A 26147-nucleotide genomic window follows, 5' to 3' on the forward strand; every position below is an offset into this window, starting at 1 on the left:
AGCCACTGTTATTCTAGTAGCAAACTTTAAAAAATACTACATGTTAATCCTCATTATCCACCTTAAGATGTTTCAGTTACAAAATTATTATAATCTCCCAGTACTGATATACTGCTTTCCAGAATTCACTCTTCAAAAGTAATTTTGAAGCAGGCTCTGAATGATACTGCCTTAACATTTACCAAGCACTTAGTCTGGGTCAGGCACCATGCTAAGCACTTCATGCGCATCAGATAGTTTAAATTTTCATAATCAAGGTTTTAAGAGGCGAGTAGTTTGATTACATTTACGTGTTTAAAAAGACCACCATGACAGTAGTGTGAAGAATGAACTTGAAGGGAATGAAACAGGATGTAAGACAAGTTTTTATATTGGAACAGTACAGGTGAAATGACTGTGTTTTGGAGTAGGACAATGAGGATTAAAAGTGGATGAATTCCAATATATCCTAGCAGATATATTCATGGGGCTTGGTGACATATGAGGTGAGGAAGAGCTGGATGCCTGAGATGACTCTACGGCATGAACTTTCTGATGATGAGTAAGGTGTACACTTTGTCTAAAGACTTTTCCACATTCCTTACATTCATAAGATCTCTCTCCAGTATGAATTCTTCTATGCAGATTCAGGTGTCCAATTTGACTAAAGGTTTTCCCACATTCATGACATTCATATGGTTTTTCTCCAGAATGAATTCTCTGATGAACAGTAAGGGATTGACGATGGCTAAAGGCTTTACCACATACACTACATTCATAAGGTTTCTCCCCAGTATGACATCTTTGATGACAAATAAGGGATGATTTTGTTCTAAATGCCTTCTCACATTCAACACATTCATAGGGCCTTTGGCCGGTATGGAGTCTCCGATGCTGAGAACGGGATGAGCTATCACTAAAAGCCTTTCCACATTCACTACATTTATAGGGTTTTTCTCCAGTATGAACTCTCTGATGTTGAATAAGGCGAGTAGTCTGGCTGAAGGCTTTACCACATTCATTACACTCATAAGGTTTCTCTCCTGTATGAATTTTATGATGTTGGGCAAGGTGTGCCCTCTGGTTGAAAGCTTTACCACATTCATTACATTCATAAGGTTTCTCTCCAGTATGAATTCTCTGATGAGTAGCCAGCTGTGAACTGATGCTAAAAGCTTTTCCACATTCTTTACATTCATAGGGTTTTTCACCAGTATGAATTCTCAAGTGACTAGCAAGGTGTATACTCTGTCTAAAAGCTTTCCCACATTCCTTGCATTCATAAGGTTTCTCTCCAGAATGCACTCTTTGATGTTGTGTGAGTGATGCATGATGGCTGAAGGCTTTCCCACAGACAACACATTCATATGGTTTCTCTCCTGTGTGAATCCTCTGATGGACAGTAAGGGAGGAGCCATAACTGAAGGTTTTTCCACACACTTGACATTTATATGGTTTTTCTCCAGTATGAATTCTCCTATGCTGAATAAGGCCTATGTGATCACTGAAAGCTTTCCCACAATCAATGCAATCAAAAGGTTTCTCCCCAGTGTGATAATACCTCCAGTGACGAATAAGGGATGTGTTCTGCCTGAAGGCTTTCTCACATTCAATACATTCATAGGGTCTTTTGCCAGTGTGACATCTCTGATGTCGGGCAAAGGATGAACCATCACTGAAGGCTTTCCCACATTCCTTACATTCATAGGGCTTCTCCCCCGTATGAATTCTCTGGTGCTGAGCAAGATGTGCAGGTTGGCTGAAGGCTTTTCTACATTCCATACATTTATACGGTTTTTCTCCAGTATGAATTCTTTGATGTTGAATAAGGTGTACGTTTTGGCTGAAGGCTTTCTTACATTCTTTACATTCAAAGAGTTTTTCTCCAGTATGTATCCTGTGATGTTGAACAAGGTGTTGACTCTGGTTAAAGGCTTTCCCACATTCTTTACATTCATATGGTTTTTCACCAGTATGAATTCTCTGATGAACAGTAAGGGAGGAGCTGTGGGTAAAAGTTTTCTCACATTCATTACATTTAAAAAGTTTCTTTCCTGAATAGACTCTCTTGTGTTTTACTACCACAGAATTTTGGGAAAAGCTTTTTTTATCTAACTTATGATTATAAACATTTTCTTCTACGTTGTCTAGATAGACAAATTTCCCAGATTTGTTGTATTTGCGATCTAATTCCTTAGTAAGGGTCTTGTTATGAGTGATTACTTCTTGCCTGATAAACGTCTCTTGACTTACCAACTGCCTGTCAAAAATATCTTCACATTTCCAATTTTTTCTGAAACTAGAACACTCAAGTCCATAGCGTGTAATTCTCTCCATTAACACATCATCATACATAAAGTGCTTCAGAGGTAATTCTTGTGTCTCATATGTAGATCCCAAATCTGAAAAATATCAAAAAAGCAAATGCTTCCTTTATCATGGGATATAACAAAAGAAATATTTAATGTGGACAAAAATAGTGAATCCACAAAATCTATTATGTAACGGCACATCAACTGAAAACTATGCAAGTGGATTTCAGAGCTCAGGGAAACATGGAAAAACTGATTAAGAGAATTAAATGTAGGATAATGAGGTCTCAGAAAAGTAGGCTGCAATAATAATATTTTATTTTTTACTGTATTAACATAGCAGACTATAAATTAAACATCCCTCTGTTCTTTTTTTTCCTAAGAGTTTATTTATTTGACAGCACAAGCAGGGGGAGTGGCAGAGGGAGAGGAATAAGCAGGCTCCCTGCTGAACAGGGAGCCCAACACATGACCTGAGCTGAAGGTAGATCCTTAACTGAAGCAGACGAGCCATTCAGGTGCCCCATTCTTCTATTCTTTCTCATTTCTAGTTGACTTACACATATGGGTAGGTTAATGTTGCTCAAATATCAGTATCATCACATAATTTCTGCTGATCAAAAATCTCCACAGATTCCCAGCAACCATAAACACCTTAAGCTTCATGACTTCCCTTGGGGTTTAGGTAAACTCCTAGACTAATCTTTTCATAACTAGAAAATAGTGTTTGTATGTATCATTGCTATATGTTTCAATACAGTGAACTCTTCATTTCTCAGAGATCCTTGAACTTCAGGCTGCATGGTAAGGCATTTTTCCATTCACCTTCTCATTTTCACCAGCTTACTAAGAGCGTCACTTCCCAGGCCACATCTTTTTTTTTAATATTTATTTATTTATTTATTTATTTATTTATTTATTTATTTATTCATTCATGAGAGACAGAGAGAGAGAGGCAAGACACAGGCAAAGGGAGAAGCATGCTCCCTGCAGGGAGCCTGATGCAGGACTCAATCCCAGGACCCTGGGATCAGGACCTGAGCCACCCAGGCACCCTTCCCAGGCCACATCTTTATTTTTTAAAAAGATTTTATTTATTTATTCATGCGAGACACACACAGAGAGAGAGGCACAGACACAGGCAGAGGGAGAAAAGCAGGCTCCACACAGGGAGCCCAACATGGGACTCAATCCCGGGACTCCAGGATCACACCCTAGGCCAAAGGCGGTGCCAAACTGCTGAGCCACCCAGGCTGCCCCCCCAGACCACATCTTAATGGAGTTTTGCCATAAGTCTTTTTGAATAAACTACTTTCATAATGGTATGTAGGTGGGTATTACTATTATTAAGTTCTTTTTATGGCCACTTAAAATACCTTTCTTGCCTTGTGAGCTAGAATATAAGCTTCAGGGAAGAAATAAAAAAATGCTTTAAACACTGCTACTAAGTCACTTAACGTAGATCACAGAAACTCAGGCATATATAAATTCTCAATAAATATATAATGAAGAAATTTGTTTGTTTTTATTTAAAGATTTTTATTTATTTATTCATAGAGACACACAGAGAGAGAGGCAGAGACACAGGCAGAGGGAGAAGCAGGCCCCATGCAGAGAGCCTGATGTGAGACTCGATCCAGGGTCTCCAGGATCACGTCCTGGGCTGCAGGCGGCGCTAAACGGCTGCACCACTGGGGCTGCCCATAATGAAGAAATTTGTATTGAAGACATGATACTAAGAGAAAACTTCAGGGAAAAAGTTGCTATCGAGAAACGCAAAAGAGAAAGTGCTTTCTTTTCCTATCTTATCCATAACAAATTACTGACTAATCCAATGCTCCCTAAAGCAGTTTTCTACTATGTGTCAAGCATTATGGACATTAACATAATAAAAGGCCAACTGTTCTTGAGGAACATAGAAATGAAAACATGAAATATCAAGTGTGAGCCCATGTGGTAAAAAGTAAAGCTCGTATAAAAGTTCAGATATAGAAGAGATCAAATGTACTAAAGCAGTTAAGAAGGACTTTGAGATGTTAACAAGCTTCCTACCCCTTCCTACTTGTTTCTTTCCTTCCTAACACTCAGCCTTCAGTAATTCTAGAATTGAGGACACAAAAGTTCAATGAATCAATCACCTATGGTTTATATTAAATAGACAACTGAGAGGAGAAATACTGGACAGAAAAACAGAAAGCTGGATACATCATGGATTCCTCCCATGAAGGTAGTCTTCAATACCACAACCTCCCAGAAAGGCTCAACCACTGAGCCACCGAGGTGCCTCACAAATAAAGATTTAAAGCAGTAGGACAGGTTATGATTTTCAAGCACCTATTTTAGGAGTTAAGATTTAAGAAACAGAGAAGCTTATATAAGTCTATATGGCAAAAGGAAAGAGAAGATGGGAGAGACCAGATAAAGATTTTTACAAATTGAGTTAGCTATTAGAGAGAAGACATTTGGGGAGCTATGGTACATAGTAAAGTTTCGGTTTTCTCCTCAGGATTCAAAGGCGTGAGAAGAGTTTCCAAATACAATAAGAAGGGAGAATGTATCATCTTCGAAAATAGTTGAGCCAAAAAAAAAAGAAAATAGTTGAGCCATTATCTAGAAAGGATTCCCCTATCTGGTTCTCCCATACTCACCTGGGAATGGGCTTCTTGTCATCTCAGTCTTCATCTCCCAAGGTTCTTTCCCTTGCTCCAATAAAGAGATCACATATGGCTTGGAGATGCAAAGACCTGCATACAAAAAAAAAAAAAAAAAAAAAGACAGAAAATTGGCCATGTTTTGGGTATTTCAGAACTATAAGCCAGTTCCTTAATACCAATGGAATGACATAACATGAATGATTAGATCAAAGGGTAAAATACATTCTATTTTTTTTTAAAGATTGTATTTATTTATTCATGAGAGACACACAAAGAGACACACAGGATCATGCCCTGAGCCGAAGGCAGAGATGCTCAACCGCTGAGCCACCCAGGCATTTACCAAGGGGTAAAATACATGTTAGACACAGATTACATAAAGCTTTTGGCATAGTCTAGTGGGACTGCCAACAGTCAACTCTATAAGTTAAATGATTTTCTAAGAGGCTAGGGGCAGAAATTCTGTCCAGTATTTTCACAGGATCATTAGGCAGCCAGTAAGTGATGTATTGTAAAGAACCCCTAGGGATCCCTGGGTGGCGCAGCGGTTTGGCGCCTGCCTTTGGCCCGGGGCGCGATCCTGGAGACCCGGGATCGAGTCCCACGTCGGGCTTCCGGTGCATGGAGCCTGCTTCTTCCTCTGCCTGTGTCTCTGCCTCTCTGTCTCTCTCTGTGACTATCATGAATAAATAAATAAAATCTTTAAAAAAAAAAAAAAAGAACCCCTAGAGACAGAGTTTGGAGTCTGAGTCAAGTTAACTGCCTGCTTTTAAGGGATCCCTGGGTGGCGCAGCGGTTTAGCGCCTGCCTTTGGCCCAGGGCGCGATCCTGGAGACCCGGGATCGAATCCCACGTCAGGCTCCCGGTGCATGGAGCCTGCTTCTCCCTCTGCCTGTGTCTCTGCCTCTCTCTCTCTCTCTCTGTGACTATCATAAATAAATAAAAATTTTAAAAAAACAAAACAAAACAAAACAAAACTCTTCAGGGGCATATAATAGAATCTACAGCCTCTACAATGTATTATTTACAATGTCTGAGATAAACAATAGCCAAACTGTGGAAGGAGTCGGTGTCCATCGAAAGATGAATGGATAAAGAAGATGTGGTTTATGTATACAATGGAATATTAATCAGCCATTAGAAACGACAAATACCCACCATTTGCTTCAACGTGGATGGAACTGGAGGGTATTATGCTGAGTGAAGTAAGTCAATCGGAGAAGGACAAACATTATATGTTCTCATTCATTTGGGGAATATAAATAATAGTGAAAGGGAATATAAGGGCAGGGAGAAGAAATGTGTGGGAAATATCAGAAAGGGAGACAGAACATAAAGACTCCTAACTGGGAAACGAACTAGGGGTGGTGGAAGGGGAGGAGGGCGGGGGGTGGGGGTGAATGGGTGACGGGCACTGGGGGGGCACTTGACGGGATGAGCACTGGGTGTTATTCTGTATGTTGGTAAATTGAACACCAATAAAAAATAAATTTATTAAAATTAAAAAAAAAAACAATGTCTGAGATAAAATCCAAAATTATTACAACTAAGTAGAAAGAGGAAAAAGTGAATCACATTTAGGAAAATAAGCAATTGGGATCCCTGGGTGGCGCAGCGGTTTAGCGCCTGCCTTTGGCCCAGGGCACGATCCTGGAGACCCGGGATCGAATCCCATGTCGGGCTTCCGGTGCATGGAGCCTGCTTCTCCCTCTGCCTATGTTTCTGCCTCTCTCTCTCTCTATCTGTGACTATCATAAAAAATTTTTAAAAAGGGGATCCCTGAGTGGTGCGGCGGTTTGGCACCTGCCTTTGGCCCAGGGCGCGATCCTGGAGACCCGGGATCGAGTCCCACGTCGGGTTCCCGGTGCATGGAGCCTGCTTCTCCCTCTGCCTGTGTCTCTGCCTCTCTCTCTCTCTCTCTGTGACTATCATAAATAAAAAACAACAACAACAACAACAAAACAAACAAAAATAAAAAAAAAAGAATTTCTCAGCAGAAAAATAGAAATTATAAAAGAGAACTAAGTGGAAAGTTTAGAATTGAAAAATCTAGTATCTGAAATTTAAAAATTCACTACTTTGGGGTCACCTCAGTGGTGCAGTCAGTTAAGCATCTAATTCTTGGTTTCAGCTCAGGTCCTGACCTCAGTGTTGTGTATCAAGCCCTGTTTTGGGCTCTGTGCTCAGTGCAGTCTGCTTGACATTCTCTCTGCCTCTCCCCTACCATTTGTGTTCGCACTCTCTCTCTTTCAAATAAATCTTTTAAAAAATTTACATTGGCTTAACAAGACATTGAAGACACAAAAAGAATAAGTAAGGGACACCTGGGTGGCTCAGCAGTTGAGCGTCTGCCTTTGGCTTAGGGCGTGATCCCAGGGCACAGGGTCCAGTCCCTCACTGGGCTTCCTGCATGGAGCCTGCTTCTCCCACTGCCTGTGTCTCTGCCATTCTCTCTGTCTCACATGAATAAATAAAATCTTTATAAAAAAAAAAGAGTAAGTAAATTTGAAGTTAAGTCAATAGAAACTATCTAATCTGACGTTCAAAGAAAAAAGATTTTAAATAATGAACAGATCCTCAGTTACCTAGGGCATAATATCAAAGGTTCTAACATACTTGTAATTGAAATAGTAGGAGGGACAACAGAAAAAATTATTTGAAAAAATAAAAGTAAAAATTACTCAAATTTGATGAAAGGCATACATTTAGTTACAAGATCAGTGAACCACAAGCAGAATAAAAGGGTTCTCTTAATAGCCAGTGAGGTGGCCCAGTGCCGAGAAGGGTCCAAGTAAGTTTCCTAAGAATATCTGAAGCCATTTTTATAGTTTGTGTCTCACCAGTTCAAGGACCTGAGCTGAAGACAGACGCCCATGATCTCTGGCCCTGGGATCAAGCCCTGTGTCAGGCACCCAGCTCAGCAGGGAGTCTGCTTCTCCCTCTCTCTCTGCCCCTCCACCTCACTCGTGCTCTGTCACTCTCACTCAAATAAATAAATCTTTTTTAAAAATGTTTTAATAATAAGAGTCCCTAACATAATTCTAAATTATGCAGAGAGGAAAATATTCTTACCCAGTGATACCAGGTTCTGATAGTTCTCCAACATCATATTCTTGTACAAATTCCTCTGAACAGGGTTCAACCATTCCCATTCATCCTGGGAAAAGTCTATTGCCACATCTTTGAATGTCACCAAGTCCTAAAATAACATAAATACACTTTTGATCAACCAATGCCCATTTTCATGCATAACTCCCAAGTTGAACCTTTAAATTGTTTCTTCTTTATGTAAGAAATAGCCCTTGGAAGAGAAAAAAAATTAAACCATTATAATATGAAGTTCCAACCTAAAATAATGGTTCTTGAAGTGTTAAATTGCACTGTATGCAAGGCTGCTAACCCATTTCTCAGCATGTGGAAATATGACGGACAGGTGGCCACAGGGCAGTAAATACTAGTCTCAAGGAATAACTTCTACCTGTGATTGAACCTTTAAAAACAAAAAAGATGGGACATCTGGGTGGCTCAATGGTTGAACGTCTGCCTTTGGCTCAGGGTATGATCCCAGGGTCCTGGGACTGAGTCCCACATTGGGCTCCCTGCAGGGAGCTTGCTTCTCCCTCTGCCTATGTCTCTGCATCTCTCTGTGTCATTCATGAATAAATTAAAAAAAAAAAAAACTTTTACAAAAACAAAAAAGATTATCTAAGTTGATATTTTGCAAATGGTCCTCTAGGAGATCCCAGTGTTTCAGAAGGGAAGGGGCACTGAACTAATAGGGCTGATTTTATTTTTTCTTACACAATAAGAATAATGAGTATAATTAGAATGCAATTTTCTCATGCTATGCCATTAAGAACTAGCATGACAGGGATCCCTGGGTGGCGCAGTGGTTTGGAGCCTGCCTTTGGCCGGGGGCGCAGTCCTGGAGACCCGGGATCGAGTCCCACGTCAGGCTCCCGGTGCATGGAGCCTGCTTCTCCCTCTGCCTGTGTCTCTGCCTCTCTCTCTCTCTCTGACTATCATAAATAAATAAAGAAAAAAATATTTATAAAAAAAAGAACTAGCATGACATGGGGCACCTGGGTGGCTCAATGGTTGAGCATCTGCCTGTGGCTCAGGTCATGGTCCCAGGGTCCTGAGATTGAGTTCTGCATCAGATCCCTATAGGGAGCCTGTTTCTCCCTCTGCCTATGTCTCTGCCTCTCTCTCTGTGTCTCTCATGAATAAATAAATAAAATCTAAAAAAAAAAGATTCTCTCTCCATCTGCACCTCCCTGCCCATGTGCTCTCTAAAATTAAAAAATATAATTAAAAAAGAAAATAGAAATACAAATAAAACTGAATTTAATCCAGGGCTCCTGGGTAGCTCAGTCTGTTGAGCCTCCAATACTTGATTTCGGCTTAGGTAATGATCTGGAGGTCTTGGGATCGAGCCCATAGATGGACTCCATGCTCAGTGCAGTCTCTTGTCCCTCTCCCTCTGTTCCTCTCTTGGCTCCCTTGTGCTAATTAATTAAATAATTAATTAAATCTTTAAAAAAAAAAAAACTGAATGTTGTCCAGCAACAGAATCAAGTTAAGAAATCAGTTAAGAAAGAGATGAATTAAAAAAAAAAAAAAAAAAAAAAAAAAGGAAAGAAAGAAAGAAAGATGAATTAGGGATGCCTGGGTGTCTCAGTGGTTAAGAGTTTGCCTTTGGCTCAGGGTGTGATCCTGGAGTCTTGGGATTGAGTCCCACATCAGGCTCCCTGCATGGAGCCTGCTTCTTCCTCTGCCTGTGTCTCTGCCTCTCTCTCTCTCTGTGTGTCTCTCATGAATAAATAAATAAAATCTTTAAAAAAAAAAAGAGAGAGATGAATTATTCAATAAATGTCACTGGGTCAAATGGAGAGACAAGTGGGTGAAATAAATGAACCCTTGCCTCACTTATCATAGGTAAACATTTAATGTAACAATTTAAATTTAATGTAATTTTGAACCTTACTCTCACAGGAAAAAAAAAAATCACAAAAATCAAATCTAAACTTAATCTACATACTTGGGATGGACAAGGGTTTTTTAAACAGAACCCCAAAACACAGAAGCTGTGAAGGGAAAAAACTAACTATATATGAACAGAATAACCCTGAAAGATGTATCTGTCTCCTAAGAACTGAAAAGCAAAGGACAGTTTTAGGTCTTAAATTTCATTCTATCTATCTATCTCACCTATTTAAATTTTTTTAATTTGTAAAAGTTGGGATGGCTGGGTGGCTCAGTGGTTGAGGTCTGCCTGTGGCTCAGATTGTGATCCCAGGGTCCTGGGATCAAGTTCCACATCGGGCTGCTGGCAGGGAGCCTGCTTCTCTCTCTGCCTATGTTTCTGCCTTTCTCCTCTGTGCCTCTCATGAATAAATAAGTAAAATCTTAAAAAAAAAAAGAAAAAAAAGAAGTGGGAGGAGGAGGCTCAGAGGAGGCTCTATGCCTCATCATTTTTTTAAAAAAAGATTTTATTTATTCATTCATGAGAGACACAGAGAGAAGGAGAGGCAGAGACACAGGCAGAGGGAGAAGTAGGCTCCAGGAAGGGAGCCCGACATCTATGCCTCATCATATTCAGTTTTACTTACCCATTAGGCAGTTTGAGTTAGATAGTGTGCTCTGGGAAAAGTGGGAACCAGGCCAGTTCAAGACGACTGTTACTTGAGGAATTTTCAAAAGAAAAAAGGCTTTACTAAGTCCTAAAGACTAAGACTGCCTTTCACGGATGAGAAAGGAATAACTGACCTGGGATATGGCTTTTACTAGTTCAACAGTCATTTCCACCTTCCCTTCCTGGCTTCTCTCTTGGAGAACAGCAGTGTCCTAGAGGACAGAGTGGAGGGAGAGAAAGGGGTGTGAGAAGATGATGCCTGCTCTCTACTCCCAGAATCATCAGCCTAAAAATCTGTCTTCCCCTTCTTCCTCCCAGCTTTCCTTGATGCCACTGCCCAAATAACTGGAAGATTCTAGGTCACTGATGGCTGCTGAGGACTGTAACTTAGAATTCTATTTCTCTTACGTTTGAGTTCCTAAATCTTTCTCCTAAAAGTTGCCTCCCCCTTCTTTGGTCTTATTTGTACAAGTAAAGGTGGGTCTTTCCCTTCCTGCATCTCTGCTTCATGCTTTGACACAGTCTACAATTTGGAAATCTGACTCTTCAGCACATCAGAGGCCAGGGTTATCACTCCACCCAAATATCCACAGGCCTCGCCTGCCTCTCACGCTGGAACAACGGACAACAGGACAATCTAGCATCCGATTCTGCCACCTTCACTCTCACCTTTGTCTTCAAGTCCCTTGGTTTCCCCTCCTTTTGTTACCTAGAACTGAAGGTGTCTCGTGTTCTAGTCAGGGGCTCCAGTCAGGCACCCCACCTACTGCTTTTTACTGGAATTCTTGAACTGGGAGCAGGGAACTCTACTCTTGGATTCTTAGTTCATTGACACAGTACCAAAACTCAACACACATCAAGAAGCTAGTGCTATCAATCTTCCAAGTAGTCTCCCCACACACATCAGCCACTCTGGGCCAGCTACAAGCATACAGCATGACACACAAACCCTGACACAAGATCTCACCTACTTCCTGACCACAGAGGACAGAATCCCAAGCACCCAAAGGCAGGCACATCGTAGGCAGTCACATACACCATGGTCTCAGAGACCTGGATACAAACATATATGGTGAAATACAAGCATCACATATACACCCCGCAATCTTATTCTCTCACACATAACACGGCTTACTGCCCTCCCATTTCTGTTTTGCTCACTCAAACACACTTCACAACCTAACAGAGGCTATATCTGCAAGCCTTCAGAGGCAATGGGCAGTTCACCTGGTCTCTCTCCTGCTCTCTGGTCTCACACACAACCATGTCACTAGCTTTCCTCTCTCTCACACACCAACTGATGGTCTCTCATACTCCACACTCACACACACAAACACATATGTTCTCAATGGACCCTTTCAAAGACACCTGGGTTTGTCACACAGAAATACTGTTCAAGAACAAAATTCAACTGAGGAAAATTTAAATATCCAATTGGCTCTGGGTGTTACACTATATGTTGGCAAACTGAATTTAAATAAAACATTTTTTAAAATAAATAAATCCCAAATTAAAAAATATATCTAATTGGTTCTATTCATCAATTCAAGAACAGGGCTACCTCCCATCCTGCAAGTAGAGGGGAGTGCCATGGAGTTGTACAAAACAGACATTTTTACAGGAAGGAGGGTGGCGCAAGAAGTTATGAGCAAAAGAAAAGAAAGGATTGTTTCAGGCAAGATAACTTTCTCTTAAGTAGATTACCTCATCTTCCTTTGGGGGTTAGGAGAGGGCCCCTGTGACATGTTACCTCATTGGTGCCACCCAGAAAATTCTTGGCTGGTCAGTTAAAACTCCATTTCTGGGGTAGGGTGAAACTGCAGTTAGGATGAGTAAAAACTGCCCATCTGAGGACTAAAAAGGGGGCCTAAAAAGTGCCAAACTGGACCTGTAGTTTTCTTTTTACCACTACAGAAACACATTGTGTAGCTGCTCCCTCTTCACACACACCAAATATAGTGCCCTCTCTCACACTCAGGCACCTCATAGAACAGACACATATACTGCAGTCTCACACACACCAACATGCTGGCAGCTCACACTTTCTCTCACATACACACTTCCCACATCTCTGGCATCTCACATTTTCTCACACCTTCTCACATGTCCCACATCTCTGGCATCTCACATTTTCTCACACCTTCTCACATGTCCCACCTCTCTGGCATCTCACACTTTCTCTCATACACATACCTCCCACATCTCTGGCATCTCACACTTTCTCTCATACACATACCTCCCACATCTCTGGCATCTTGCACTCACACACAGACACACCCCACGTCTATGGCAGCTCACACTCTCTCACACACATGTCCCACATCTCTGGCAGCTCACACTCTATGTCCCACATCTCTGGCAGCTCAGACTCTCACACACACACAAGTCCCACATCTCTGGCAGCTCACACTTTCTCACACACGTCCTACATCTCTGGCAGCTCAGACTGTCTCTCACACACACACACACACACACACACACGCCCCTCATCTTTAGCAGCTCACACTCTCACACACGTCCCACATCTCTAGCAGCTCACACTCTCTCTCACACACATATCCCACATATCTGGCAGCTCACACACACACCTTCCACTTCGTCTCTCCTGGAGCCTCGCACTCGAACTCACCTTCCACACACATGCACACCACTTCTCTCATTCTCGCTCTCACACTTCCCAGCATAACCTGGTCGCTCGCAGGCCTCTCGGGCCCAGCCTGCCTCACACGCTTACTCCGCGAGCTCGCCCCACCCACCTGTCCCCAGCCAGGCAGCAGCTGCGGCCTCCGCGCACCCGCCCCCCGCGGGCCGCAGAACCGCGCCGCGCGGGCCTCTGGGAAATGTAGTCCGCGCAGGAAGGCTCCGCAGCGCCGTCCCCGTTGGGGCTGCACCGCTGGGATCAGGGCGGCCCGCCTCGGCTGTCCGGCCCGGCCTCCGGGCTCCGACTTGCGACCCGCGGTAACAGCCCAACGGCCTCCGCCCGGAAACCACTACTCTCACCCGAAGGGCCGTAGGGGCCAACGCCCAGGCTCCGAGCGCGCAGGCGGTGAACCTCCCGAGGCGGGCGGAGTAAAGGGGGAGGAGCCCGAGGAGCTGGGGGCGGGGCCTAGGGGCAGGGGCGTGTCCTTGAGTTGTGGAGAAAGAGAGGAGGAACCCAAGCGCCGGAGCGTGCGTGCCTGCGATTGAAAGCCGCGGGACTCGGAGGCGTGGCCCAGGAGGTGGGGGCATTGCGGAGCCGGCGGGAGTGTGCGCAGGCGCGCAGAGAGCGCCCTCCACCTCCGCTCGCCTAGAGACCGGTAGCGTCCCTGGTTACCTGGTGGCAGGTTCTGCGAAGAGGCCCGCGCTGTCGCGGGCTCGCTGAGCGCGCTCAGGTGCGGTTTCTCCACGCCACGCTGTGTCTGCGGACCGTGGCGTGGCTCCGAGGGCGGTCCTCGTGCCTCCGTGGGAGCCTGGTTTTCTTCAGGAAAGAATAGGAAAAACAGCGGCCAGGAACCCCGAAGATGTCCTAGCCCCAAAGTGACGGCAGCAAATTAGGAAATCTCTCTCCTGCCAAATGGGAGCGTCATCATTATCCTTACTGCTGAGAGGCAGGAATGAGACGACGGCTCTGCAGCCAGCCTGCTGGGCTTGATTGAACTCTGTCCTGCCCCCTGCTATGGGGGGCTAAGAAAACTAGAATAAGGAAAACTCATGCAGAGAAAAAAAAAAAAGACAAAATTCCCTAGCCTCTTGAGTTCTGATATTAAGTGGATGGACAACACAAAGGAATGAGTAAAATAAAATAGTTTCCCAAATGATGGGAAAGGCTATGGAGAAACAGAAAGCAGGGTGGAGAAATAGAGAGTAGAGGAAATTAGAAGGTTTGCTTTGGAGAAATGAATAAAAGAGTAAAAATGGAGAGAAGATACCATCCACAATCCCACAATTCAGAACTGCTGCTAACACTATTAACATTTGTAGCATGTTGCATAAAACATATTTTCCTTTCACACCCTGGTTGCGATTTCCATACCTAAATAAACAGATAAGAAAAACGGGAGTATGTCGTAAACTCCATAACATTTTTCTACATCGTATGGTGAACATTGTTCCATACCAAAAGCATTCTTTAGTCCACTTTTAAATACTTGTCAAAATTATTGATTACCACAAGTAATTTGAACAAACCGCTGTTGTTGGGCTCAAAGTCCTCAATATTGAGCAAATTCTTTGTATACTTTCATCTCAAGTCTTGGCCGACTGACCCTCCTGTTGGTGTAGTGTGGATGCCTGGTAACTAAGTGTCATTCATTTCTGGGGTCAGAGATGCTCAGATTTGTGAGAATATACGAACCACGGAGGATTGTATACTGTATTTGTTATTGGAGAACTACAGAAATCATTTGGGTTGGAATACATTAGATTCTCCTACCCCGACATCTTGGTCTACCCTCCAGAGCTTCTAGCATCTTTCACTAGATCTAGGCCAATTCCACAGATAAAAATATAAACTCTGCACAAAATATGAAAAACAGTTATCTGAAAGCATCAGAGAGAGAGCAAAGGAGAAAAAAATGAAGAATAATGACTAAAATTTTCTCAATTTGATGAAAGCCATAAAATTACAGATTCAAAAAGTTGAGCCTGCTGAGGAATTTTAGGCAGAGAAGGGACCTAAACTTTTACAGTTGGGTTGGATTCAGAATCCCTCGTCCATGGCCCTCTGGCAGGAGACAGTTCTGGGTGCTGAAAATGGAGGGGGAAAAAAAGCCTCCTCATTGCTTCCACCATCCGGACTACCCTCTCTTACTCTTACTCCTTGCCCTTTTCAAGCTCCCATCAAAGAACAGTTAATCTCCTGGTAGCTGCTGCACCCCCGAGCATGTGTTAAATTCCTTGGTTCAAAAATAAATAAATAAATAAATAAATAAATAAATAAATAAATAAATAAACAAACAAACAAACAAACAAACTCACTCCTTGGGTCTACAATCTGTAGAAGTAAAATGCCCAAATTCAACTGATAGGATGTAAGCAATGTTTGCAATGGGGATTGAAAACAAAAGTGAGGGCAGCCTGGGTGGCTCTGCGGTTTAGCGCCGCCTTCAGCCCGGGGCAGGATCCTGGAGATCCAGGATCGAGTCCCACGTCAGGTTCCCTGCATGGAGCCTGCTTCTCCCTCTGCCTGTGTCTCTGCCTCTCTCTCTATGTCTCTCACGAATAAATAAATCGGGATCCCTGGGTGGCGCAGTGGTTTAGCGCCTGCCTTTGGCCCAGGGCGCGATCCTGGAGACCCGGGATCGAGTCCCACGTCGGGCTCCCGGTGCATGGAGCCTGCTTCTCCCTCTGCCTATGTCTCTGCCTCTCTCTCTCTCTCTCTCTCTCTCTCTCTCTCTCTGTGTGTGTGTGACTATCATAAATAAATAAAAATTAAAAAAAAAAAAGAAAAAACTGATTCGAAGGGGCACATGCACCCTGATGTTTATAGCAGCATTATCAACAATAGCCAGATTATGGAAAGAGCCCAAATGTTCATCAACTGAAGAATGGATAAAGAAGATGTGGTGTAGGGGATCCCTGGGTGGCTCAGCGGTTTAGCGCCTGCCTTTGGCCCAGGGCGTGATCCCTGGAGCCGCGGGATCGAGTCCCGCGTCCCGCGTCGGGCTCCTGGCATGGAGTCTGCTTCTCCCTCCTCCTGTGTCTAAAAGAAGATGTGGTGTATACATATATAGAATGGAATATTAACTCAGCCATCAAGAAGAATGAAATCTTGCCATTTGCAATGCCGTAGATGGAGCTAGGGTGTATTATGCTAAGTGAAACAAGTCAATCAGAGAAAGATAAATACCATGTGATTTCACTCATATGTGGAATTTAAGAAACAAAACAGATGAACATTGGGGAAAACAAATGGTGGGAGGGAGGGACTGTAAAACAAACTCTTTAACTATGGAGAACAGGGTTGTTGGCAGGGAGGTGGGCGGGGGATGGGCTAAATGGGTGATAGCTATTAGGATGAGCACTGGGTAATATTGGTTTCAGGAGTAGAAGAATCACTAACTTCTACTCCTGAAACCAATATTACACTTATGTTAACTGACTAAAATTTAAATAAAAACTTGAAACAAAAATAAATTAAAAAAAAACATTGAAAATTGATGTGTTCTATGCATATTCTCTGAATACTCACAAAGGACCAAAAGAGCTTGTCCCGTGCCAAGATGACCCCATGTAGAGATGATTCCTGTCCCCTCCCGGGTGATCTAAAGAATATAAAATAAAATCCCAGAATCAAAGAAAAAATGAACGCGCTAAGTGCTCAGAGGCTGTTTCACGGTACAACATCGCCGCCTGCCGGACACAGGCCCAAGTACAACAGCTCCGTCTAGAAAGTTTCTCGCAGATAGGCCTGGGGGTTCTCCACCCTGACATCCCAATTTGAAGTTAATTTAGACTGAATAATTAGCAAGCAAGGGACACAAAAGGCTTTGCTGGCCGAATGAAAATAGTCTATTTAGGGGTGTAGCCAACCTTGCCCTAGCGTCATCTCAGTTTTACCTGAAGGAGTGGCAGCCACCCTTGCAGGGAAATTTTATCCTTCTCTCTAAAGAGCCACTAGCTCAGTGAGGATTTTGAATTACAGAGGTTCCCCTGAAGTGCCTGGGTGCATTTCATTAATGTTTCAGGTAAGTGAAAGTGAATGGTATCTGTCAATGGCAGCAGCTACACAGACTAATGCAGTTGGGTCAGGTGGCAGAACAGGCTAAGAGAAAATACTCTAAGGACCAGACCCTATAAACACTAAGAATCTGGAAGAGCAGTGGCCTGCTTACTACTCAGACAAAAGACATAAGAAAGGGCAACTAATTTTATTAGTAATTTTACATAATTTAAAAATCACAGCAGTTGTGTAAAAGAGGGAAAGATGGGTCATAGCATTGCCCGATTTTAAGAGAGAAGATAGGCAAATCAATACCACACTAAACATATTTCTGTTAAAATAATACTGGGTTCATAGATGAGGCCTTTTCTCCCTAAGAACCAGAAAATATATTTTATATAAAACAATAGTTCCTACAAAGTCTCTATTGAAAATGTATCCAGTACAGATGGGGTCCTACTTAACACTCCAGGAAGATGAAATTTCATCGTTTTAAAGTACTGTCAATTTAACTCTAGTCAACAAATATTCTCTGGACAAATGTTGGATCCCATGTATGCAGAGGCCAATAAAATAGAATCCTTGCCCATAGGGAATTCATAATAAAGCTAGAAACACGGATAGGCATTTTAGTATTAGAGCTCTCCAGAAAAATAGAACCAATAGCATGTACATAGACATAGAAGGAGATTTATTATAAAGAATCGCCTCACATGATTATGGAGGCTGGAGAGTCCAAAATCTACCAGGTGGGATAGCCAACTTGAGATCCGGAAGAGCTGATATTCCAGACTAAAAGCGGTCTGCTGTAGAACCAGGAAGAGCTGATGTTGCAGATCAAGCCCAAAGGCCATCTGCTGGAAAATTCACTCTTGCTTGGAGAAGGCTGGTCTTTTTGTTCTACTCAAGCATTCAACTAACTGATTGGCTGAGGCCCACCCACATTAGTGAGAGCAATCTGCTTTCCACAAAGCCCACCAATTTAAAGATTTTTTAAAAATTTTATTTACTTGGGATGCCTGGGTGGCTCAGCGGTTGAGCGTCTGCCTTCAGCTTAGGTGATCCCTTGGTCCCGAGATTGAGTCCCACCCACATCAGGTTTCCTTGAGGAGCCTGCTTCTCCCTCTGCCTATGTCTCTGCCTCTCTGTGTCTCTCATAAATAAATGAATAAAATCTTTTTTTAAATAAATTTTACTTATTTGAGAGAGAGAGAGCAAGTGCGCACAAGCAAGTAGGAGAGGCAGAGGGAGAAGGAGAAGTAAACTTTTAGCTAAGCAGGGAGCCCAACCTGGGGCTCAATCCCTGGAACCCTGAGATCATGACCTGACCCAAAGGCAGCTGGTTAACTGACTGAGCCACCCCGGTGTCCTTAAAACCCATCAATTAAAAGAGTTAATCTCATCTGAGAACATCCTCACAGAAACACCCAGAATAATGTTTGACCAAATAGCTAGGCACCCTGTGGCCCAATCAGTTTGACACATAACATTAACCATCACACATTTGGGGGACAAATCCACCAACTTGTATGTACCAAGTGCAGGGAGGGCAGAAAATAATTCATTGAGAGGAGAGGTATCTGAGCTGGGCTTACCAAGCAATAAGATGAGGAATGTCTTTCCAGGTGAAGGAGACACCAGACTCAAAGGAACAGTCACACATTGTAGCATTACTGGAATTCTACAAGTAAGAAGGGCAAGGGGTAAATATATTTACAAGAGGTCAGATATCAAATCAAGGTCCTTGTGGGCCACATTCAGGGGCTTGAATCCTTTCCTGTAGTTATGAGGAGACACCAAAGGCTTCTGAGTCAGGCGCAGACATGATGACTTTTGCATTATCTTAGTGGCAGGATGGAGATGGGGGAAGAGGCAGGTGAGTGAGCCAGAGAGTCTGCTCATTTCCCGGCACTTGAAGGCCTATCTAGGGAAGACTGGCATCATTTCTCTACATTTGATTCCACCATACACCATCAAGTTCACAATCTAAAACCAATCTCATGGTACACATTTGTATGCAAGAAAATAAAAGATGAGGAACGCCTGGGGGGCTCAATCAGTTAAATGTCTGCCTTCGGCTCAGGATGTGATCCTGGAGTCCTGGGATGGAGCATCAGGCTCTCTGCTCAGCAGGGAGTATGCTTCTCCCTCTGCCCTTCCCCCCATTCATTCTCTCTCTCTCTCTCTCTCTCTCTCTCTCTCTAATACATAAATAAAATCCTTAAAAAAGAGAGAGAGAGAGAGTAAAAGGTGACACTATTCCTAAGAGAATGTTCAAAACTAGGCTACCTGGTATAAGGTCCCTACTCCTTGCTTACCTGGCTCTCCCATAATGTGAAGGAACATGTGCTCCTTTCTCCCTAACAGCTGGGTCTGCAGATTTTCCCTCAAGGAATGTGATTCTGTTTGACTTACTGAGGTAGCCAAATGCAGGTGTGATTGTTCTTCTTGGGGGGTAGGGGGCTTGGATTTTTTTTTAATTGTGGTAAAATGTACATAAAATTTATCATTTTAGCCATTTTTAGGTGTACAGTTTGGTAACATTAAGTACATACATATACAGCACAACCAAGTAAGGTTTCTCCAGGGAATGTAAGGTTGTTTTAGTATTTTAAAATCAAGCAACATAATTTACCATGTTAAAAAACTCAAAGAATTAAAAAACATATGATCATTTCAATAGATGCAGAAAAGCTTTTCACAAAATGTAACATCCAATCCAGATAAGGACTGAGCAAACTAAGAAAGAAAGGAACTTACTCATCCTGATAAAAAAATTTTTCAAAACCAGCTAATTTGATACATAATGACAAAAAAACTGCTTTCCCTGAAATCAGGAGCAAAGCAAAGATATCTGCCCTCACTTCTAATTACTACTGTACTAAAGGCTTCAGCTAGTGCAATAAGGCTAGGAAAGATAAATATGACACCCAGATGGGAAATAAAAAGTAAAATCGCCATTTTTGAAGAAGACTGGATCATCTTAGATTGAACAACATATACAAGGTACCAAAAACAAAACAAACGAGAATAACTGAATTTAGTACAGTTGTGAGATACAGATGGAATAAACATCCACTGTATTTCTATACCATAGCAATGAACAATCCAAAATTGAAATTTTAAAGACAAATAGAATTATTGATCTATGTGTCTGTGTTTGTGCCAGTACTATACTGTCTTGATGATCACAGCTTTGTAATACAGCTTAAAGTTTGGCATGGTGATGCCACCAGTTTGGGTTTTCTTTTTCAACATTCCTCTGGCTAAAAATAGGCTACCCTACAACCAAGCAACTGCGCTAGAGGGTATTAACCCCAAAGATACAGATGTAGTGATGTGAAGGAGCACCTGCACCCCAATGTTCATAGCAGCAATGTCCATAATAGTCAAACTGTGGAAAAAGCTGAGATGTCCAATGTGTATAGATACCACATCTTCTTTATCCATTCATCTGTCATTGTTTTATATATATATATATATATATATATATATATATATATATACACACACACACACACAATGGATTACAATGGATTATTACTCAGCAATCAGAAAGGGTGAATACTTACCATTTATATCAACATGGATGTAATTAGAGGGTATTATGCTGAGTGAAATAACGTCAATCAGAGAAAGACAATTATATGATTTCAGTCACATGTGGAATGTAAGAAACAGTACACAGAATCATAGGGGAAAGGAGGGAAAACTGAATGGGAAGTCATCAGAAAGGGAGAAAAAATGATGAGAGACTTTTTTTTTAAGATTTTATTTATTTATTCATGAGAGACACACAGAGAGAGGCAGAGACATAGGCAGAGGGAGAAGTAGGCTCCCTGTGGGGAGCCTGATGCAGGACTTGATCCCAGGACCTGAGCCAAAGACAGACGCTCAACCATTGAGCTACCCAGGTTCCCCGAGAGACTCTTTAACTCTAGGAAACAAACTGAGGGTTGCAGAGGAGGGTTGGTGGGGGGGGGGGGGGGGCAGATAATTGGATGTGATGAGCACTGGGTATTATATGCAACTGATGAATTATCGAACTCTACATCTGAAATTAATGATGTTCTATATGTTAGCTTATTGAATTTAATAAAAAAGAAGAATGAGCCTCAGGTGTAGTAGCAATATACTTTTAAAAAGGCTATTGCCGGGCAGCCCCGGTGGCGCAGCGGTTTGGCGCCGCCTGCAGCCCGGGGTGTGATTCTGGGGACCCAGGATCAAGTCCCACGTCGGGCTCCCGGCATGGAGCCTGCTTCTCCCTCTGCCTGTGTCTCTGCCTCTCTCTTCGCTCTCTCTGAATGAATAAATAAATAAATCTTAAAAAAAAAAAAAGGCTGTTGCCCTGTTTTCTGAAGGAAAAAAAAAAGACAAATAGAACTTAAAAATATGAAATATGTAAGGAATAATGTGAGAAAAGTTATGCAAGATCTATTAACTGAAAACTATAAAACGCTATTTAAAGAGATGAAAGGTTCCTTGCAGGTTCTGTTTTGCACTCTTGGAAGCTCTGATCTACCCTGTATGGAGTCCAGCTATTCTGTCCAGACCACATGAGACCAGTGAAGGGGTAAGGGCTTTGGGACTACATTAAGAGGACCAAAGCAGCAGCTGATGGTGGAAATAGAAGCTCCATAATTATAATCTCAACCACTCCTGCCTGGTGTCAGATGTGTGAATGAAGAAGCCATCTTGGATGTTCAGTCCTGGCAGGAATCACATAGACCAGAGGTTAGATACCCATCCCCCCAAGTACAATATGAATGCTTCACACACAGCATCATGAGAAATTTATTTTTAAAAACGGTTCCTGCTCTGGCTCCTATGGTTTGGAGTAGTCTGGCAAGCAGCAATAAATAAGACAACATAATTCTGAAAACCTCATCTGCCTCCATCGTGAATGCTTAGCAGACTCCAACACACCAAACACTTCTGCTGTGTCAACCCAATGAACATCAAGGTGCTCCATGGTAGCAGAAATACGTATTTTCACATTTTTCCAAATGTTAATTTAAAATCACTTTCTATTACTATTTTTTAAAATCTGGCTTATGGGGATCCCTGGGTGGCTCAGCGGTTTAGCACCGGCCTTCGGTCCAGGGTGTGATCCTGGAGTCCTGGGATCGGGTCCCTCATTGGGCTCCCTGCATGGAGCCTGCTTCTCCCTCTGCCTGTGTCTCTGCCTCTGTGTGTGTGTGTGTCTCTCATGAATAAATAAATATAATCCTTAAAAAAAAATCTGGCTTGGGATCCCTGGGTGGCGCAGCGGTTTAGTACCTGCCTTTGGCCCAGGGCGCGATTCTGGAGACCCAGGATCGAATCCCACATCGGGCTCCCGGTGCATGGAGCCTGCTTCTCCCTCTGCCTATGTCTCTGCCTCTCTCTCTCTCTCTCTGTGTGACTATCATAAATAAATAAAAAAAATTAAAAAAAAATCTGGCTTAAATGAGCATATATACACAGATTGCCAGTTTTGCAAATTCCATGCTCACACGTACTATGTGAAAGAGACATGGGGGTAAAAATGTATCTAAGTTTTATTGTTTTATTTATTTATTTTCAAATATTTTATTTTTTATTTATTCATAAGAGACACACCGAGAGAGGCAGAGACATAGGCAGAGGGAGAAGTAGGCTCCCTGTGGGGAGCCCTATGCGGGACTTGATCCTTAGACCCTGGGATCACAACCTGAGCCAAAGGTAGACGCTCAACCACTGAGCCACCCAGGTGTCCCTGTATCTAAGTTTTAAATCAAAATGTGAAAAGTAGCTCTTTGAGTTATGAGATTACAGATAACCTTTGTTTTCTTCTGTTATATACTTGTACTGTCAAAGTTCTTGCCAGTATATGGCATTTTATAGTTAGAGATGAAATTGGGACATGGAAGCTCCTTTCTCTTTCCTAGGGCAAAAACAGCAGAGATTTCCCATTTCTTACATTGGATCATGAGGCTTAATCTCAGATATTTAAGAAATCTTTATTTTTTTATTTTTATTTTTTTTAGATTTCTTTTTAATTTATTTATATTCCCCAAATGTATCCACTATCACCCTGGCTGGTTTTTGCACACACACACACCCCAGGGACATCTGGCAAGCTCTAGAGACATTGTGGTTGTCACACTTGAAGAAGAGGGTCTCCCTGGTATCTAGTGATTAGAACCTAGGATGCTGCTGAATATCCTACAATGCCCAGGGTGGCCCCCACCACCTCACCCCCTGGCCAATAAAGTACCATCTGTATTATCTGTCCAAAATTACAATGTGCCGGGATCCCTGGGTGGCGCAGCGGTTTGGCACCTGCCTTTGGCCCAGGGCGCGGTCCTGGAGACCCGGGATCGAATCCCACGTCGGGCTCCCGGTGCATGGAGCCTGCTTCTCCCTCTGCCTGTGTCTCTGCCTCTCTCTCTCTCTGTGTGACTATCATAAATAAATAAAAAAATTTTTTAAAAAATTACAATGTGCCAAAGCTGAGAAACCTCAATCTGCAGTATCTTCATTTTGTGTCCACAAAAGATCATCTAGAAGAATGTTTAGGGCATCTGGGTGGCTCAGTCGGTTAAGCATCTGCCTTCAGCTCAGGTCATGATATTGGGGTCCTAGGATCAGGCCCCATGTTGGGCTCCCGGCTCAGCGGGGAGTCTGCTTCTCCCTCTCTTCCCTCTGTTCCTTCCCTTGTTCATGCTCTCTCTCTTCCTCTCTCTCTCTCTCTCTCTCTCTCTCTCAAATAAATAAAATCTTTAAAAAATGTACACAAGAACTGTATAATTCAAACATCCAGAAACAACCCAAATGTCTATCAACAGGAGAATGGATAAACAAATTATAGTATATTAGAATAGAATACTGCTCAGCAAAGAATAAACACTGAAAGATACAACATCAATACCTCTCAAAATGTTAGTTCAGTGAGGGAAGCCAAACAAAATAAACAGTACAACCCCACAATGCTTGTTTCCATGTGGAAGAAGAAACAACAAAGTGGTCTTCTGTAAAGGTGGAGTTATGAGAGCGATGGGATTGTATTTGTTACATGGGCGAAATCCTATTGCCAACATGCATCAAACCTGTGTAGTAAAGTTACCCTACCTGAGGAGTTCCTGGGATCAGAGGTCCCATTTCAAGAATAGTGCCATTCTCTATGAAGATGCTTTTCTTAAAATATTTTATTTATTTATTCATGAGAGACACACACACAGAGAGAGAGAGACAGAGAGAGAGAGAGAGAGGCAGAGACACAAGCAGAGAGAGAAGCAGACTCCCTGCAAAGAGCCCGATGTGGGACTCGATCCCGGGACCCCAGGATCACACCCCAAGCCAAAGGCAGATGCTCAACCACTGAGCCACACAGTTATCCCTGAAAATGCTTTTCGTTATTTTTTTTTAAAGATTTTATTTATTTATTCATGAGAGACACAGAGAGAGAGGCAGAGACACAGGCAGAGGGAGAAGCAGGCTCCATGCAAGGAGCCCAACATGGGACTCGATCCCAGGACTCCAGGATCACACCCTGGGCCGAAGGCAGGCGCTAAACCACTGAGCCACCCAGAGATCCCTGAAAATGCTTTTTGAAGAGTCTCCTAGTGTTGCCTCATGCAAAGGTCCCAGAAATTTTAGTGGACCATCCACTTCAGCACTGCAATCCTTTCAAGTCCTGTCATGAGAGTATGGAATGGACTTGTCATGTCATTCAATATACCATATATTATCTACTACGTGTCTACATCAGTCACTCAGGAAACTGGAATGTAACTCTCCTGATTTAACCCATGTCAAAATATTTTGGTAAGCCAAAAGTTTGATCTACTTTGTTTAGATGAACACCTCCAAATTTATGTCCACAAACATTTCCTTGCTTGCTTAGGATGAGAAGTCCTAGTGAATGCTTTTAATGTTTCTTGAGTGTCACTCTTATCTTCAATATTATCCTTCCACAATTCAAACTCTGGGCAGCATTATAACTATACCCTGGATACTACTAGCCAGACAAACAATGAGATGGTCTAAGAGAGGTGGGGCTCCTCCATGAGGATCAGTTACACATTGTGGCTGAAAGCTCTCTAGGCCCTCTGAATCCTGACAGATTTACTTATTCCAATAATGATCTAATTCTTTTCCACTGAATGCTCTAAACATCACACAAGCTACCAAGCATAGATAATCTGAATTATTAGTGTAGCTAAGAAAACCATGGGACCATCGTCTGAATTTAGTTGACAGCAATGACAACCCTAAGGCTTGTGGCAATAGGAGATACTTTCAACAGATCTGCATAAAACCTGGAAATAAAGTCATTGAATTAAGGCTTTCCACTCATTTATTCATCTACTTGATAAATATCTATTAATAACCTACAACAGAACACCTAAGGTACCTTTCTAAGGACTGGGGAAAATTCTTGTCCTCATGGAGATTACATCCTGGCACTGGGAAATACACAAATATTAAATGGCTTAATGAGTAAAATAAGAGTTAGAGAGAAAAATAATGCAGGGAGGAAAGCAGGGCACACTGCTTGACAGGGTTGAATGTAACATCTAATTTTTACTGGGGGAGTAAAACTCAGGTCTTGACTTTCACAAGCCCAGTGAGTTTTGTAGGCCTTTCCCCCCTGACTTGAATGTATTTATTCAATTTGTCTTTGAAAACACCCGTTCATTTTTAAAAGTCTAGCCCATATAACAGTTCTCTGAGAAACTTTCTGGATTTCAAAACCAATTCAGGATTGATCTCATTCCCTTTTTGATGAACTCTAGACAAGGTTCATTTTCGTGTACCACTTTGCACACTATACCATTCTTTTTAAAGATTTTATTTATTAATTTGAGAGAGAGAGAGCACAAGTAGGCAGAGGGGAAGGCAGAGGAAAGGAAGAAGCAAGCTCCCCACTGAGCAGGGAGCCCAATGTGGGGCTCAATCCCAGG

The 26147-nt window shown here is 42.5% G+C and overlaps 1 protein-coding gene across 1 annotated transcript; it reads right to left on the reverse strand.

Moving 5' to 3' along the window:
• Window positions 1-347: 347 nt before the first annotated feature.
• ZNF471 (zinc finger protein 471) lies at window positions 348-13844 on the reverse strand. Its single transcript, XM_035712614.2, is given in 6 exon segments — window positions 348-599; window positions 601-2381; window positions 4940-5035; window positions 8018-8144; window positions 10715-10792; window positions 13581-13844. Coding segments are annotated over 6 exon segments (2394 nt in total). The 5' UTR covers window positions 13809-13844; the 3' UTR covers window positions 348-515.
• Window positions 13845-26147: the final 12303 nt, after the last annotated feature.

Source organism: Canis lupus, chromosome 1 (genome assembly GCF_003254725.2).
Source record: "Canis lupus dingo isolate Sandy chromosome 1, ASM325472v2, whole genome shotgun sequence".
NCBI lineage: Eukaryota > Metazoa > Chordata > Mammalia > Carnivora > Canidae > Canis > Canis lupus.